This window comes from Pongo abelii, chromosome 2 (genome assembly GCF_028885655.2).
Source record: "Pongo abelii isolate AG06213 chromosome 2, NHGRI_mPonAbe1-v2.0_pri, whole genome shotgun sequence".
Lineage (NCBI taxonomy): Eukaryota > Metazoa > Chordata > Mammalia > Primates > Hominidae > Pongo > Pongo abelii.
In genome coordinates, this window is record NC_085928.1 from 206,532,765 (window position 1) to 206,546,611 (window position 13,847).

The 13,847-nt window shown below is 45.1% G+C and overlaps 1 protein-coding gene and 1 non-coding gene across 3 annotated transcripts in view; one reads left to right on the forward strand and one right to left on the reverse strand.

The window, feature by feature from the left end:
- The window catches only part of TFRC (transferrin receptor), a 32,387-nt gene extending 20,102 nt beyond the window's left edge, over positions 1–12,285 (reverse strand). Inside the window, exons 1-6 of one of the 2 annotated variants that reach the window (XM_024241180.3) lie at positions 11,983–12,120; positions 7,221–7,279; positions 5,306–5,507; positions 4,094–4,289; positions 2,139–2,288; positions 1,531–1,633 (exon numbers count right to left, since the gene is read on the reverse strand). In XM_024241180.3, the coding sequence (XP_024096948.1) occupies positions 1,531–1,633; positions 2,139–2,288; positions 4,094–4,289; positions 5,306–5,507; positions 7,221–7,256 (687 nt within the window). In that variant the 5' untranslated portion in view covers positions 7,257–7,279; positions 11,983–12,120. 2 annotated transcript variants of the gene reach the window in all.
- Positions 2,959–3,020, forward strand: LOC112131278 (U7 small nuclear RNA). The gene has a single exon (XR_002913381.1). It is a non-coding gene; the product is annotated as a U7 small nuclear RNA (small nuclear RNA).
- Positions 12,286–13,847: the final 1,562 nt, after the last annotated feature.

A 13,847-nucleotide genomic window follows, 5' to 3' on the forward strand; every position in this document is an offset into this window, starting at 1 on the left:
CAGAAATAGGTTTTAACTGAAAGGTCTGATAATAAATCTGTCCCAAAATTAAAACACCATCTATTACAACCAAAGTGACTTGCATACACCAACTTTAGATGTGTCATCATGTTCCTAAGCTAGTAAGAGTCCAGATGAACAGCTATAAACTGACGCTAACAACCAAGCACCTCAATACAGAGAGCTTGAAGTTGAACAAAAATCTTCAACATTCTTTAACAGAACAACCTACTCCTCACTAAACTCCTGGCTTATAGGCAGCCAGGCAAAGGGATAAAGCACAAGTATCCAGAAAGGCAAGGAATCGACATAGAACTGCACCAGCCCCGAAAGGTATCCACTAGAGATGCCCCTGACTTAACAAAGGTATCCACTAGAGAGATACACCTGACTTACAAATGTGATTTTTTTTTTTTTTTTTGGGGGGGGGAGATGGAATTTCGCTCTTGTTGCTCAGGCTGGAGTGCAATGGCGCAATCTCCGCTCACTGCAACCTCCACCTCCTGGCTTCAAGGGATTCTCCTGCCCCAGCCTCCCAAGTAGCTGGGATTACAGGCACCCACCACCACACCTGGCTAATTTTTGTATTTTTAGTAGAGTTCACCATGTTGGCCAGGCTGGTCTCTGACCTCAGGTGATCTGCCCACCTTGGACTCCCAAAGTGCTGGGATTATGGGTGTGAGCCACCACGCCTAGCCACAAATGTGATTTTTAAGCTGAAAATTATTCCATCTATCTGTTCTCTATTTCTGTGTTAATTTGACTGTATTTGCCTAAATTTAAAAAGATCAAGGGCTGGGCGCAGCAGTTTACTCCCGTAATCCCAGCACTTTGGGAGGCTGAGGGTGGTGAATCGCTTGAGCCCAGGAGTTTCAATTCAAGACCAGCCTGGCCAACATGGCAAAACCCTGTCTCTACCAAAAAAATAATAATAATAACAATAAAAAATAAAAAATAAAAATTAGCTGGACGTCTCAGCTACTCGGGAGGCTCACTTGAGCCTGGGTGGTGGTGGAGGTTGCAGTGAGCCAAGCTCACGCCACTGCACTCCAGCTAGGGCAACAGAGTGACACCCTGTCTCAAAACAAAAACAGAAAAAGATCAAGCATTAATGAATCAAGCTAAGACTAGGCCCCCAGCCAAGATGGATATTTACATCTGTCCCCACAGGGAGGATATGCATTTGTTTAGCAAATATTACTATGTATGTCAGCCATTCTCCAAAGCTCTGCGACATGGCAGTAAATAGAACTAACCCATGATTCTTCATCTGGCTCACATTCTAATGGAAACAAAGGCATAGATAATGTCAGCTGCTAACAGTACTATAAAGAAAAAATAAAACAGGACATGGGGAAAGTGATTAGAGACAAAAGACAATGCATGTTGACTGTGTCATTAGAGGGTTGAAAACCAAAATATCTCATGATCATTTACATTTTACAAGTAAATTTATAACTAAGAACAGAAAAGATGAGTTTTGAATGATTCAATAGGGAAGAGTCTCATGCACTGTTTTGCCTTACTTACAGTAACAGTTGCAGCCTTACTATACGCCACATAACCCCCAGGATTCTCCACCAGGTAAACAAGTCTACCGTTCTTATCAACTATGATCACCGAGTTTTGAGCGCTGTTAAAAAGATTAAGTTAAAATAAGCCTAAGGTCATCCTTCCAAAAAACACAATAGCTTACATTTATTATGTCTTGCATTATTTGGCTTGAGGAAATTTACCTCTAAATCTTAAGCTTGATTTTTACTGTAAAAGCCTTTGGGCCGCATGTGGTGGCTCACGCCTGTAATCCCAGCACTTTGGGAGGCCGAGGCGGGCCGATCACCTGAGGTCAAAAGTTCAGGACCACCCCACCTCTACTAAAAATACAAAAATTAGCTGGACATGGTGGCGTGCGCCTGTAATCCCAGCTGCTCTGGAGGCTAAGGCAGGAGAATCACTTGAACCCAGAAGGCAGAGGCTGCGGTGAGCAGAGATTGTGACACTGCACTCCAGCCTGGGTAACAGAGCGAGACTCCATTTCAAAAAAAAAAAAAACAACAATAACAAAAAGTCTTTGCTATATTTAGCACACCTGAAAATAGCTACTTGTATAAAAATAAGTTTACCATCTTTCAACATACCTGTCTTTGACCTGAATCTTAACAAAATGTTGATCACGCCAGACTTTGCTGAGTTTAAATTCACGAAATTGATTTTCAACATACAACGCAAGATTTTCATCTTTTTGAGATCCAGCCTCACGAGGGACATATGAATTTTCATTCAGCAGCCTGGAGGAGAAAATGTCTGTTAATGAACTTAAGTTTAATTTAAAATAAACATTTAACTCAAGGATTAAACAAATTGTTTTGAAAGCAAAATATTATCCCTCATAGTTCAGATAAATGAACTGTGACCCAAAACTTCTAGACTGACCAGAATAACACGAAAGAAAAAAAACTGTGCCCCAAATCTTATAACTTCAAAGCTTCTTTACCCACTATAAAGCACTCCTTCAAGAGCCTCATCATAACACAATGTATCTGCTTAGGGTAGTTTTAGGGGAAATGAGTAGCTTCCAGGAGATCTACTATAAAATCTAAGATAGTAATACTGTGCTGAACAGAGTGCATAGTTTCAATTCTCACCTACTTGTGAAGCATTTCTGAATACCCTGAAGCAGAACTGCTCCTTGGTCCGATCTCCCATAGTTATTTCTATTTACTCAGCATATTAGTTCTCACATTTTTGTGGAGTGGACTATACTCTCACTTCATCCATAAGGTCTGGTGTATAGTAAATAAACACAAAAGCATCAACTAGATGAAGCAGAAAATGCCATAACTTAAGACTAAAGAATTATGGAACCACTGTAACTGTAGGAAGCTTGCAAAAAGGAAAAGATAAATATATTCTTTGCACAGAGGCATGTATGCGCAAAGATAGTAAAACTCGATGGACAAGTGTTACAGCTCTTTTAGAATTTGTCTAGCACGCTTTCTAGTTTTTGCCAGAAAGCCCATTAAAAATAAAATAAATAAATAAACATAAAATAAAAATTTGGCCAAGTGCAGTGGCTCACGCCTGTAATTCCAGCACTTTGGGAGCCAAGACAGGAGGATCATCTGAGGTCAGGAGTTCGACACCAGCCTGGCCAACATGGTGAAATCCCGTTTCTACAAAAAAAAACAAACAAGCAAACAAACAAAAAAAACCAAAAAACCCACAAAAATTAGCAGAGCGTGGTGGCACAAGCCTGTGATCTCAGCTACTCAGGAGACTGAGGTAGGAGAATTGCTTGAACCTAGCAGACAGAGGCTGCACTGAGCTGAAATCGTGCCACTGCACTCCAGCCTGGGCAACACAGTAAGACTCCATCTCAAAATAAATAAGTAAATAAATAAAAATCTAAGAAAGACCGGCCTGGGAGACATGGTGAGACTCCGTCTCCTAAAAAAAAAAAAAAAAAAATTAGCTGGGTGTGGTGCTGTGTGCTTATAGTCCCAGCTACTCAGGAGGCTATGGTGGGGGGATGAAGCTGCGGTGAGATGAGACCGTGCCACCGTATTGCAGCCTCCACCAGAGGGAGACACTGTCTCTGGATACTGACTGGCCTAGGGGTTAATGGGTGAGTATCACAGAAATTAAGAAGCACTGGAGACTTAAGTCAGGCAGTTAAATTACCCATGATCTAGGAGATGAAAAAGGCTACTTCTGGCATGTGTTGCTTCCTAAAAAAGAGAAAAGCTACTGATGTCCTTGTCAGCAAAGCAGAGCTTAGTACAACGTTACAAGAGATTAAGAAGAAAAATCAGAGCCAGAGAATGACAGCAAGCAATAAGCTACAAAGATGGGGAAAACATCAAGGGCCTATGAATTTTTTAAGAAAAAGGAGACTCCCCAGAGAAGTTCTACCTTTTTCCCTACCAGTATAGTTTCAGTTTTTTACAGGCCCCTTCCCCTCTTTAGCTTAACATGACAAGTCTTGTCTTCTCTAAAAAGCCATTCCCCACAGTGTCACCATTATTGTTTCCCTGTGGCCTGTCACAATTCCTGAATTACTTGTCTAGATACTTGCAAAGTAGCTCATGCTCACTTGATGGTGCTGGTGAAGTCGGTGGTGTCCAGTTTCTCTGACAACTTTTTCTTCAGGTCATCCCAATATAAGCGAGGTGCTGCAGGGAAGTCCTCTTCTGGCTCCTCCCTCACTGGAGACTCGGTTCCTGCCAGTCTCTCACACTCAGTTTTTGGTTCTACCCCTTTACAATAGCCCAAGTAGCCAATCATAAATCCTAAAGAGAAAGTTCCAGAGCTGAACTCAGAATTTCATTTGTAATCTATCTCTGTTAATCTGTTAATATTTTCAGGTAAGCCTTGAAAATACTGGTTTTCATCAAATTCTAAGTAGTTTTAAAGTATATAATGCATCTCAGTTTTGTATACTTTAAGTCACTTAATAAATTATATACTAGCTTTATTTCAAATAGTTACCTATTCAAAACATAGGTAGTTTTTTCCAAAAGACCTCCTTGAAACGTTAGACTGAGCTTCTACACCACCAGTATCCTGTGTATATTTTTTAGCGTAACATTTGCTTCCTGGTGGAGTGGGAGCAAACAAAAAAATACATAAATAAAAAGAAAACACTTGCACATCGTATTGAAATAATTCATGGGTCTCTCTTTCCAACCAGATTAAATTCAATGACAGGTATAGAATCTACTCATGATTGTCTTCCTAGTAGCACTTAAAAAGGCATAAAGTGGACGGGCAAGTGGCTCATGCCCGTAATCCCAGCACTTTGAGAGGCTGAGGCGGGCAGATCACAAGGTCAGGAGTTAGAGACCAGCCTGACCAACATGGTAAAACCCCGTCTCTAGTAAAAATACAAAAATTAGCCAGGTGTGGTGGTGCACACCTGTAGTCCCAGCTCCTCAGGAGGCTGAGGCAGAAGAATCGCTTGAACCCGGGAGGCGGAGGTTGCAGTGAGCCGATATCGCACCACTGCACTCCAGCCTGGTCCACAGAGTGAAACTCCATCTCAAAAAAAAAAAAAAAAAAAATTAGCCAGGTGTGGTCGTGGGCGCCTATAGTCCCAGCTACTCAGGAGGCTGAGGCAGAGAACTGCTTAAACCTGGGAGGCAGAGGTTGCAGTGAGCCAAGATGGTGCCACTGCACTCTAGCCCAGGCAATAGAGTAAGACTCTGTCTCAAAAAAAAGGCACAAAATAACTATATGCTGAGCTGAAATAACAGACTACCCAGAGTTGGTTATGGAAAACATTGAAGTTTGGAATGGTCATTCTTACCAATCAAGAAAAAGATGATCACAGCAATAGTCCCATAGCAGATACTTCCACCACACCTTTTTGGTTTTGTGACATTGGCCTTTGTGTTATTGTCAGCATTTTCCTCTTCATCTACGGCAAGTTTCATCTCCACATGACTGTTATCGCCATCTACTTGCCGAGCCAGGCTGAACCGGGTATATGACAATGGTTCCCCACCAAACTGTTTTGGGGAAAAAGGCATGATGAAGAACAGGCACAGAAATGTTTAGGAAAAGCTCGTTTAGGTATATGCGTGTTATTGGGCCATTACTATGACTTGCTATATATTCCTCAGGGTGTTCTCCTTTCAAATCAACATTCTTCCCTGGGCCCATTCAAGGAAGGGCTAGTTCACACTGGTCTTCTCAGTCAGTCTCTCCTTTTATGTAAATTTTTTTTTTTTTTTTGAGACATGGTCTCCCTCTCTCTCCCAGGATGGAGTACAGTGGTGTGATCATAGCTCACTGCAGCCTCAAAATCCTGGGCTCTACTGATTCTCCCACCTCAGCCTCCTGAGTAGCTGGGATTAGGGGCACAAATCAGTTCAGGATACTATGCAGTAACCCAGACCGTGATGCTGGTGGGAGCAAGGGAGCAAGAATAAAACAAAGTTATAAATAAGCAGAAATTCTAACTAAGCCTAAGATAGAAGACAGAAAAGAGAGAATAGGCCAGACACGGTGGCTCACACCTGTAATCCCAGCACTCTGGGGGGCCGAGGCAGACAGATCATTTAAGGTCAGGAGTTTGAGACAAGCCTGACCAATATGGTCTCATTAAAAATCCAAAAAAAAAAAAAAAAAAAAACCACTAGCTGGGCATGGTGTTGCACACCTGTAATCTCAGCCACCCAGGAGGCTGAGGCAGGAGAATCGCTTGAACTCAGGAGGCGGAGGTTGCAGTGAGCTAAGATTGCACACTGCATTCCAACCTGGGCAACAGAGCCCAGGCTGAGACTCCATCTCAAAAAATAAAATAAAAATAAATAAATAAATACATACAAATAAGAGAGAATCGAGGTCTAGACAGTGTGTTAAGAGTTAGGCTCCTTCTCATCATGGCCTGGATGGCTGTCTTTTCTGTATGTTCTTTCAGCTTTCACGCATACTGTCTACTCAATGTTTCTTAAAAAATTTTTTTTTTTTTAATAGAGATGGGCTTGCTATGTTGCCCAGGCAAGTCTCAAACTCCTCAAGTGATCCTCCTGCCTCATCTCCCAAACTGCTGGGATTACGGGAGTGAGCCACCACACTTGGCCTCATTCAGCCTTTGCTTTTTTTTTTTTTTTTTTGAGATGGAGTCTCGCTCTGTTGCCCAGGCTGGAGTGCAATGGCGTGATCTCAGCTCATTGCAACCTCTGCCTCCCGGGTTCAAGCAATTCTCCTGCCTCAGCCTCCCGAGTAGCTGGGACTACAGGCATGCGCCATGACACTCAGCTAATTTTTTTTTTTTTTTTTGTATTTTTAGTAGAGACGGAGTTTCACCATGTTGGTCAGGCTCGGCTTGAACTCCTGACCACAGGTGATCCACCCACCTCAGCCTCCCAAAGTGCTGGGATTATAGGCGTGAGCCACAGCGCCCCGCAAGCCTTTGCTTTTTACCTCTCCTACTAAAACATTTTGATCAGGGCTTTCTTTAATTCATCTTATCTACTAAGCTGTCCCCCTCTACCACACCCAGAACCACTCTGAGAATTCTTCCAAGACTTTCCATAATTAACCCTACTGAAGGCTGAACTCTTTGTGAGATCAGTTATGCCTCAAGACCACCAATTCAAATGTAAATGAATACCTGATAATAGATTTGGGTTATTATTTCATGCTTACTCAGTTAAAGTCATGCTTGTATATTTCACATTCTTGCAGACACAGAAATACAACTGAAAATATCTTACCAAGTTAGAGAATGCTGATCTAGCTTGATCCATCATTCTGAACTGCCACACAGAAGAACCTAGGTATCAGAATAGAGAATTATTGAGAAAGATACTACTGTATCAGATTGGTGAGCTTTCTATTACCAGGCTAAATGATACATCAAATTTTTAAAATACATCATCACTTTTCTAGAAAAGTTATTTAACCATAGTTTACATGACAACTAAATTAAGTGGGATCCTTTTTAAAGTTTGTTATATATGTAATTCTTTTTTTTTCTTTTTGCAGAGACAAGGTCACCCTATGTTGCCCAGGCTGGTCTTGAACTCCTGGCCTCAAACAATCCTCCCACCTTGGCCTCCCAAAGTGCTGCAATTACAGGTACTAACCACTGTGTTCTGAGTAGACAAAAGTGACACATACCGCCGGGCGGGGTGGCTCACGCCTGTAATCCCAGCACTGTGGGAGGCTAAGACGGGTGGATCACCTGAGGTCAGGAGTTCAAGACCAGCCTGGCCAACATGGAGAAACCCTGTCTCTACTAAAAATACAAAAATTAGCTGGACGTGGTGGTGGACGCCTGTAATCCCAGCCACTCGGGAGGCTGAGGCAGGAGAATGGCATGAACCCAGGAGGCGGAGCTTGCAGTGAGCCAAGATCGCGCCGCTGCACTCCAGCCTGGACAACAAGAGCAAAACTCTGTCTCAAAAAAAAGAAAGTGACACACACAGAAAGACAAAATTAAGACTAAAGCAGACAAGACCAGTTATGCAACAAATACCATAAACCATCTCCAATGGAAAGGGGAAGAAATCCTGATCCTGAATGAATAGTTCCTACAAGTGATTCGATCTTTGACACAAAAAGAAACACGAAACACAGATTATGCTGTTTTACAGATGAAGAGGCCAGTTATCAGAGAAACTAAGTGGCCTGTTCAAGGCTGAAAATTGATAATCTAAGCCAAGTTAAATGGGTTACTGGGTTATAGAAATTGTGTTATCATCTCTGGAAATGTAAGACATTAACCCTAACTTTTATCAAAGCAAAATACATCTCTGTAATTAAAGTCCTAAGTTAAGTTAAAGGGCTTAACTGAAATCTGAATTTTCTAGTTAATTTGGTTTGAGCATCTAGATACTTGAAAGTGACATTATCCTGAGATTTGCAAAATGGACATTTATTGGATACCATTTTAAAGCTTTTCCTGTATACGAGTACACTTAGAGCATATTAAACACGCACACGGCACAAAGCAAGCTGTGAGGTACACGCAAATTGTAAAGCAAAGGGTATTATAACTGGCATTAAGAAAAAGCTTTCTGGCCAGGCATGGTGGCTCATGCCTGTAATCCCAACACTTTGGGAGGCCGAGGCAGGCGGATCACGAGGTCAGGAGTTTGAGACTAGCCTGGCCAAGGTGGTGAAACCCCGTCTCTGTTAAAAATACAAAAATTAGATGGGCGTGGTGGTGGGCACCTGTAATCTCAGCTACTGAGGAAGTTGAGGCAGGAGAATCGCTTGAACCCGGGAGGTGGAGGTTGCAGTGAGCCGGGATGGCACCACTGCACTCCAGCCTGGGCGACAGAGTGAGACTCCATCACGAAAAAATAATAAAAAATAAAAAGAAAAAGCTCTAAAACCTATTACAAAAAATTCTTTTTAAATTCAAGCTTTAAAAACCAGTGTCCATATGCAATAGACCATATTCTTAGAAGCATAATCTTTTTTTTTTTTTTTGAGACAGTTTCGGTCTTGTTGCCTAGGCTGGAGTGCAATGGCAGGATCTCGGCTCACTGCAACCTCCACCTCCCGGGTTCAAGCGATTTTCCCACCTCAGACTCCGAGTAGCTGGGATTACAGGTACCCGCCACCATGCCCAGCTAATTTTTGTACTTTTAGTAGAGATGGGATTTCACCATGTTGGCCAGGCTGGTCTGGAACTTCTGACCTAAGGTGATCCACCCACCTGGCCTCCCAAAGTGCTAAGATCAGTTACTTGATAAGAACATCCCAAGGAAATTGAAGGCGTGAGCCACTGCGCCCAGCCAGAAGCACAATCTTTTGCCCCTTCTGTTACAAAAAGCTTATCACTACCACTGCACCAGAACAGTAAGGACCCAATCATTAGAGCCAGAACTGGAAGGCCCCACCCTGAACCAATTTTAATCATCCTTTTCTAGGAAAAAACATCTTGCAAGTTTTAACACTCATCTGAACCATCATTCCTCAAGTTTTCTAGTTTTAAATTAATTTTAAGAACACAAAGCGATGGCCGGGCGCGGTGGCTCACGCCTGTAATCCCAGCAACACTTTGGGAGGCCGAGGCGAGCAGATCACCTGAGGTTGAGAGTTTGAGACTAGCCTGACCAACATGGAGAAACCCCATCTCTACTAAAAAAATACAAAATAAGCCGGGCATGGTGGCGCATGCCTGTAATCCCAGCTACTGGGGAGGCTGAGGCAGGAGAATCACTTGAACCTGGGGGAGGTGGAGGTTGCAGAGAGCCGAGATCGAGCCATTGCACTCCAGCCTGGGCAACAAGCGTGAAACTCTGTCAAAAATAAATAAATAAATAATAATCTAAGCTACTTGTGTATCTTTGGTGTTCTCAATGGTGACTGAAAACAATTCAATTTCTCACATTAATAATGGAGTTCAGGTAGGCAAAACATAGCCCCACGTTTTGAACCATGAAATCGAACACATTCACTGCCTAACAACTTCACTACCCTCTATTTTCTCCAAAATCAGACAGAATCCAGCCCATGTTTTTACCCACCAACATTCTTCTCTGTTCCTTGAGGTCCTCCTCATCTCTTCCAGGCTGAGCTCAAGGCTTCATCTCTATGAAACCTTCTCTGACTGACTTCCCTATCCGGTAATAACTGGTATTGAACTACCTGATAATGAGTAAAAATATTGTATTTAACAGTACTGGGGCATGCCTGATGTATGAGATTCCAAATGATATGAAAAATATAATGAAAACATTGGACCAGGAATCTTTTCCGGTCCCCATCACTCTTCTGGTTTAGTAGGGAGTTTTTTTTGTTGTTGTTTTTGAGATGGCATCTCGCTCTGTCGCTCAGGCTGGAGTGCAGTAGCACGATCTCAGCTCACTACAACCTCTGCCTCCCAGGTTAAAGTGATTCTCGAGCCTCAGCCTCCTGAGTGGCTGGGATTACACGTGTGCACCACCATGCCCAGCTAATTTTTGTACTTTTCGTAGAGACAGGGTTTCACCATGTTGGCCAGGCTGGTCTCGAACTCCTCACCTCAAGTGATCCACCTGCCTCGGCCTCCCAAAGTGCTGGGATTACAGACGTTAGCCACCATGCCCGGCTAATTTTTGTGTTTTTAGCAGAGACAGGGTTTCACCATGTTAGTCAGACTGGTCTCGAACTCCTGACCTTAGGTGATCCGCCTGCCTCGGCCTCCCAAAGTGCTGGGACTACAGGCGGGAGCCAATGCGCCCAGCCAAGGGTCATTTTTAACCAGCATCGTGATCCGATTCAGGTTTAGCTGGGAACCTTGCTCCATGATACTTAAATACATTACCAGAGGCAAGTAACTGCCTCGCCTTAGGGCGGAGTTAGCCAAACTGCTGTCTATCCAACAATCTCCAACACAGGCTAGGTTTACAGCCACCATTACTTGATAAGAACATCCAAAGGAAATTGAAGGATGCTATGCTATATATAACCTTGCAATATCGATGACAAAAATTATCTTAACACTGAATTTTCTTGAGAAGCATATTGTAACCCAAAATTCAGGGCCAGGGGGCGGGGGGAACCAGCAGGGTCCACAAGTACTCTAGAGAGCCTAACCTTAATTTTCACAGTAAGCTTAGCATATAAGTATGGGGTAGCCAAATACAATTTCCTACTTTAATCCTCTTATCAACGGGGAAGAAAATGGAAAAAGCTGCAGAATCCAGTCCCCCGGATAAGTGAGGTCTCTACAAGCAGTGAGCAGAGGGAAAGCGTTATCAGAATATATTTTCTCACCCACCCTCCCAACCTTAAAGAACTGTCCAGCAGAATGTGACACAATGGGCCTCTCCGGCGGCCATCAGTCCAGCACAGCCCTCTGACCACACCGCTAATCTCCAACTATCTTTCACAAATAAGTCACTCCTATGGCTCCCGTCTTGTAGTGAGAACTGCTAGCAATATTCTTAATGTGAACACCTGCGGCGTTCGTCGGATTCTGCCTTGAGAAAACAGAATCCACACACAAGGCGAACAGGCAGAGCATGGCAAGATCAGGTTGTACCAGAGCCGAAGGGTAAGTTTACAGAAACCCGTATCTAATTAATGCCTGTAACACGCTAGTAACCGAGTCGGGGACAGCTTTGTCCCTTTCCGCAGTGAGAGCGGGGCCCGCCCGGAGCCCGGGGAACCGAAGGTTTAGGAGCCCAAGGTCACCCACGAATCCCTGCCGTTCCCTGGGGCGACTTCCTGGAGCAGCCACGTGTTCCCCCGGCGCCGCACGCCGCGCAGCTGCACCTTGGCTGCGCCCGCGCTCCCGGACCCGCAGCCCGGAGCCGGCGCACTAGGGCCTGCAGCCTTCAAGAGCGAGGACCCGAAGTCCGCGGGGCTCAGAGCGACAGTGGGGGACACCTGGTCTCGTCCTCGGAGCAAAAAGAGAAGTCATTCGTCGCTCTGTGACCGAGGAGGCGGGCAAGAAGGCAGAGAGAAGGGAAGGGACGAGAGGCGAAGGGACGAGAGGCGCAGGGACGCCTCTGCGCACAGCCGCCCGACCCCGTGTACCTGCAGCCACTCGAGGCGCCGCCACAGCCCCTTCCCCACAGGCTCGCGGCCCCGCTCCATCCCGGCCGCCCCGCCTGGGGCCGCGACCGCTTTCCCGCTCCCCGTGCGGCCCCCTATGGCTGCTGGACAGCACCGGAGCGGCCGCTCCAGCCAGCCCCGCAGGATGAAGGGAGGACACGAGGGTCGGTGTAGTTCTAGAAGCCCGCAGTCACTCACACTAGCGCGTCCTCCGTCCCGAGCCGCCACCCGATATCCCGACGCTCTGAGGGGATGGCGGCCCCGAACCGGCGGCTTATAGCCTGGCCCCGCCCCCGGCCCCCCGGGGGGCTGTGCGTCACTTCCTGAGGCACGTACGCTCGGCGAGGTGCTCTGACTGATCGCCCGGGGACGGGGATGCGCGCGCACCGGGCGGGGCCCTCTGCGGAGGGCGCTGCGGGCGAGGCCAAGGCGAAGTGAAAAGGCGCCAAGGCAGCAGGTGCCCCGAGGAGCCGCGCGATGGGCGTACTGGCCTCTGCCTCGGCGCCTTCCTCCGCCCTGGTAGCCTGGCAGCCTCCGCCTGACCTTGACCAACCTCCAGTCCCTGCAGTGCTAGGTCAAATCTGTTGGCGTTGACGCTTAAATGTTGGATACTTGCACTGCAGCAGTGCCTTAAAATGTACGTGCAGGATGGAATGTTAGGTAACTATTAAAGCCACTCTCGTGAAGATGTATTTTGCAGCCTCAGAAACACAAAAAGGAAAAGAAAAGCAAAATGCAAATTTTTATTCAGAATGTATACAAGCTGCACTTTAACCAAGACTAGCGGAGTGCTTTGCATAATGTTTAATGCATGAGGGAATAAAAGGGAAAATAGAAACAAGCGACTTAATAGGGTGATAGGATTGTAGATTAACTTTCGTTTTCATTGCCATCGCTGTTATTGGATTGTGCAATGAATAACAAATAAATAAAATTCAATTCTTGTCACTGTTTAAACTCTTTCCAAACAATCACACCCTCTCCCTCCGTCTGGTCAGTAACCAGCAGGCCAGGGAGGTAGCGGCTACAATGCAAGAAAACAACCCATACATTAAAAAGCATTGCACATAAACTGACCTTCAGGCCCTTAGGGACACAGAACAACCCTTTAAGAAACAAATCCGTTTCTGGACCTTGGGCTTTTACTCTTCCCTTTATTTTTTCTGCTCTAAGATAGAGAAAGTACTTGGGATTCTCACCGCCTTTCTTTTTACTCCCATTCTCTAAAATCTCTCTCCCCAAAGAGAAGTGTTTAAAAGTCATATGAATTGCCAGGCGCGGTGACTCACGCCTGCAATCCTAGCACTTTGGGAGGCCGAGGCGAGCGGATCACGAGGTCTGGAGTTCGAGACCAGCCTGACCAATATGGTGAAACCCCATCTCTACTAAAAAAAATTCAAAAAAAATTAGCCAGGCGTAGTGGCGCGCACCTGTAATCCCAGCTACTCAGGAGGCTGAGGCAGAAGAATCGCTTGAACCCAAGAGGCAGAGGTTGCAGTGAGCCAAGATCACGCCATTGCACTCCAAACTGGGCGACAGAGCAAGATTCCGTCTCAAAAAAAAAAAAAAAAGTCATATGAGCAGGAGCATTGCTGCATCTTAAATGATTTAATCAGGAAAAGGTTAAGGATGCACATCCACAGAGGGCCTACCTTAACATTCAGACACCAGGCCTGCTCCCCTGTGGTGTTCCTTCTTTATTTTTTTAATTATTAATTTTATTAATTTTTATTATTATTATTTTTAAGATAGTGTCTTGCTCCGTCACCCAGGCTGGAGTACAGTGGCACGATCTCGGGCTCACTGCAACCTCTGCCTCCAGATTCAAGCGATTCTCCTGCCTCAGC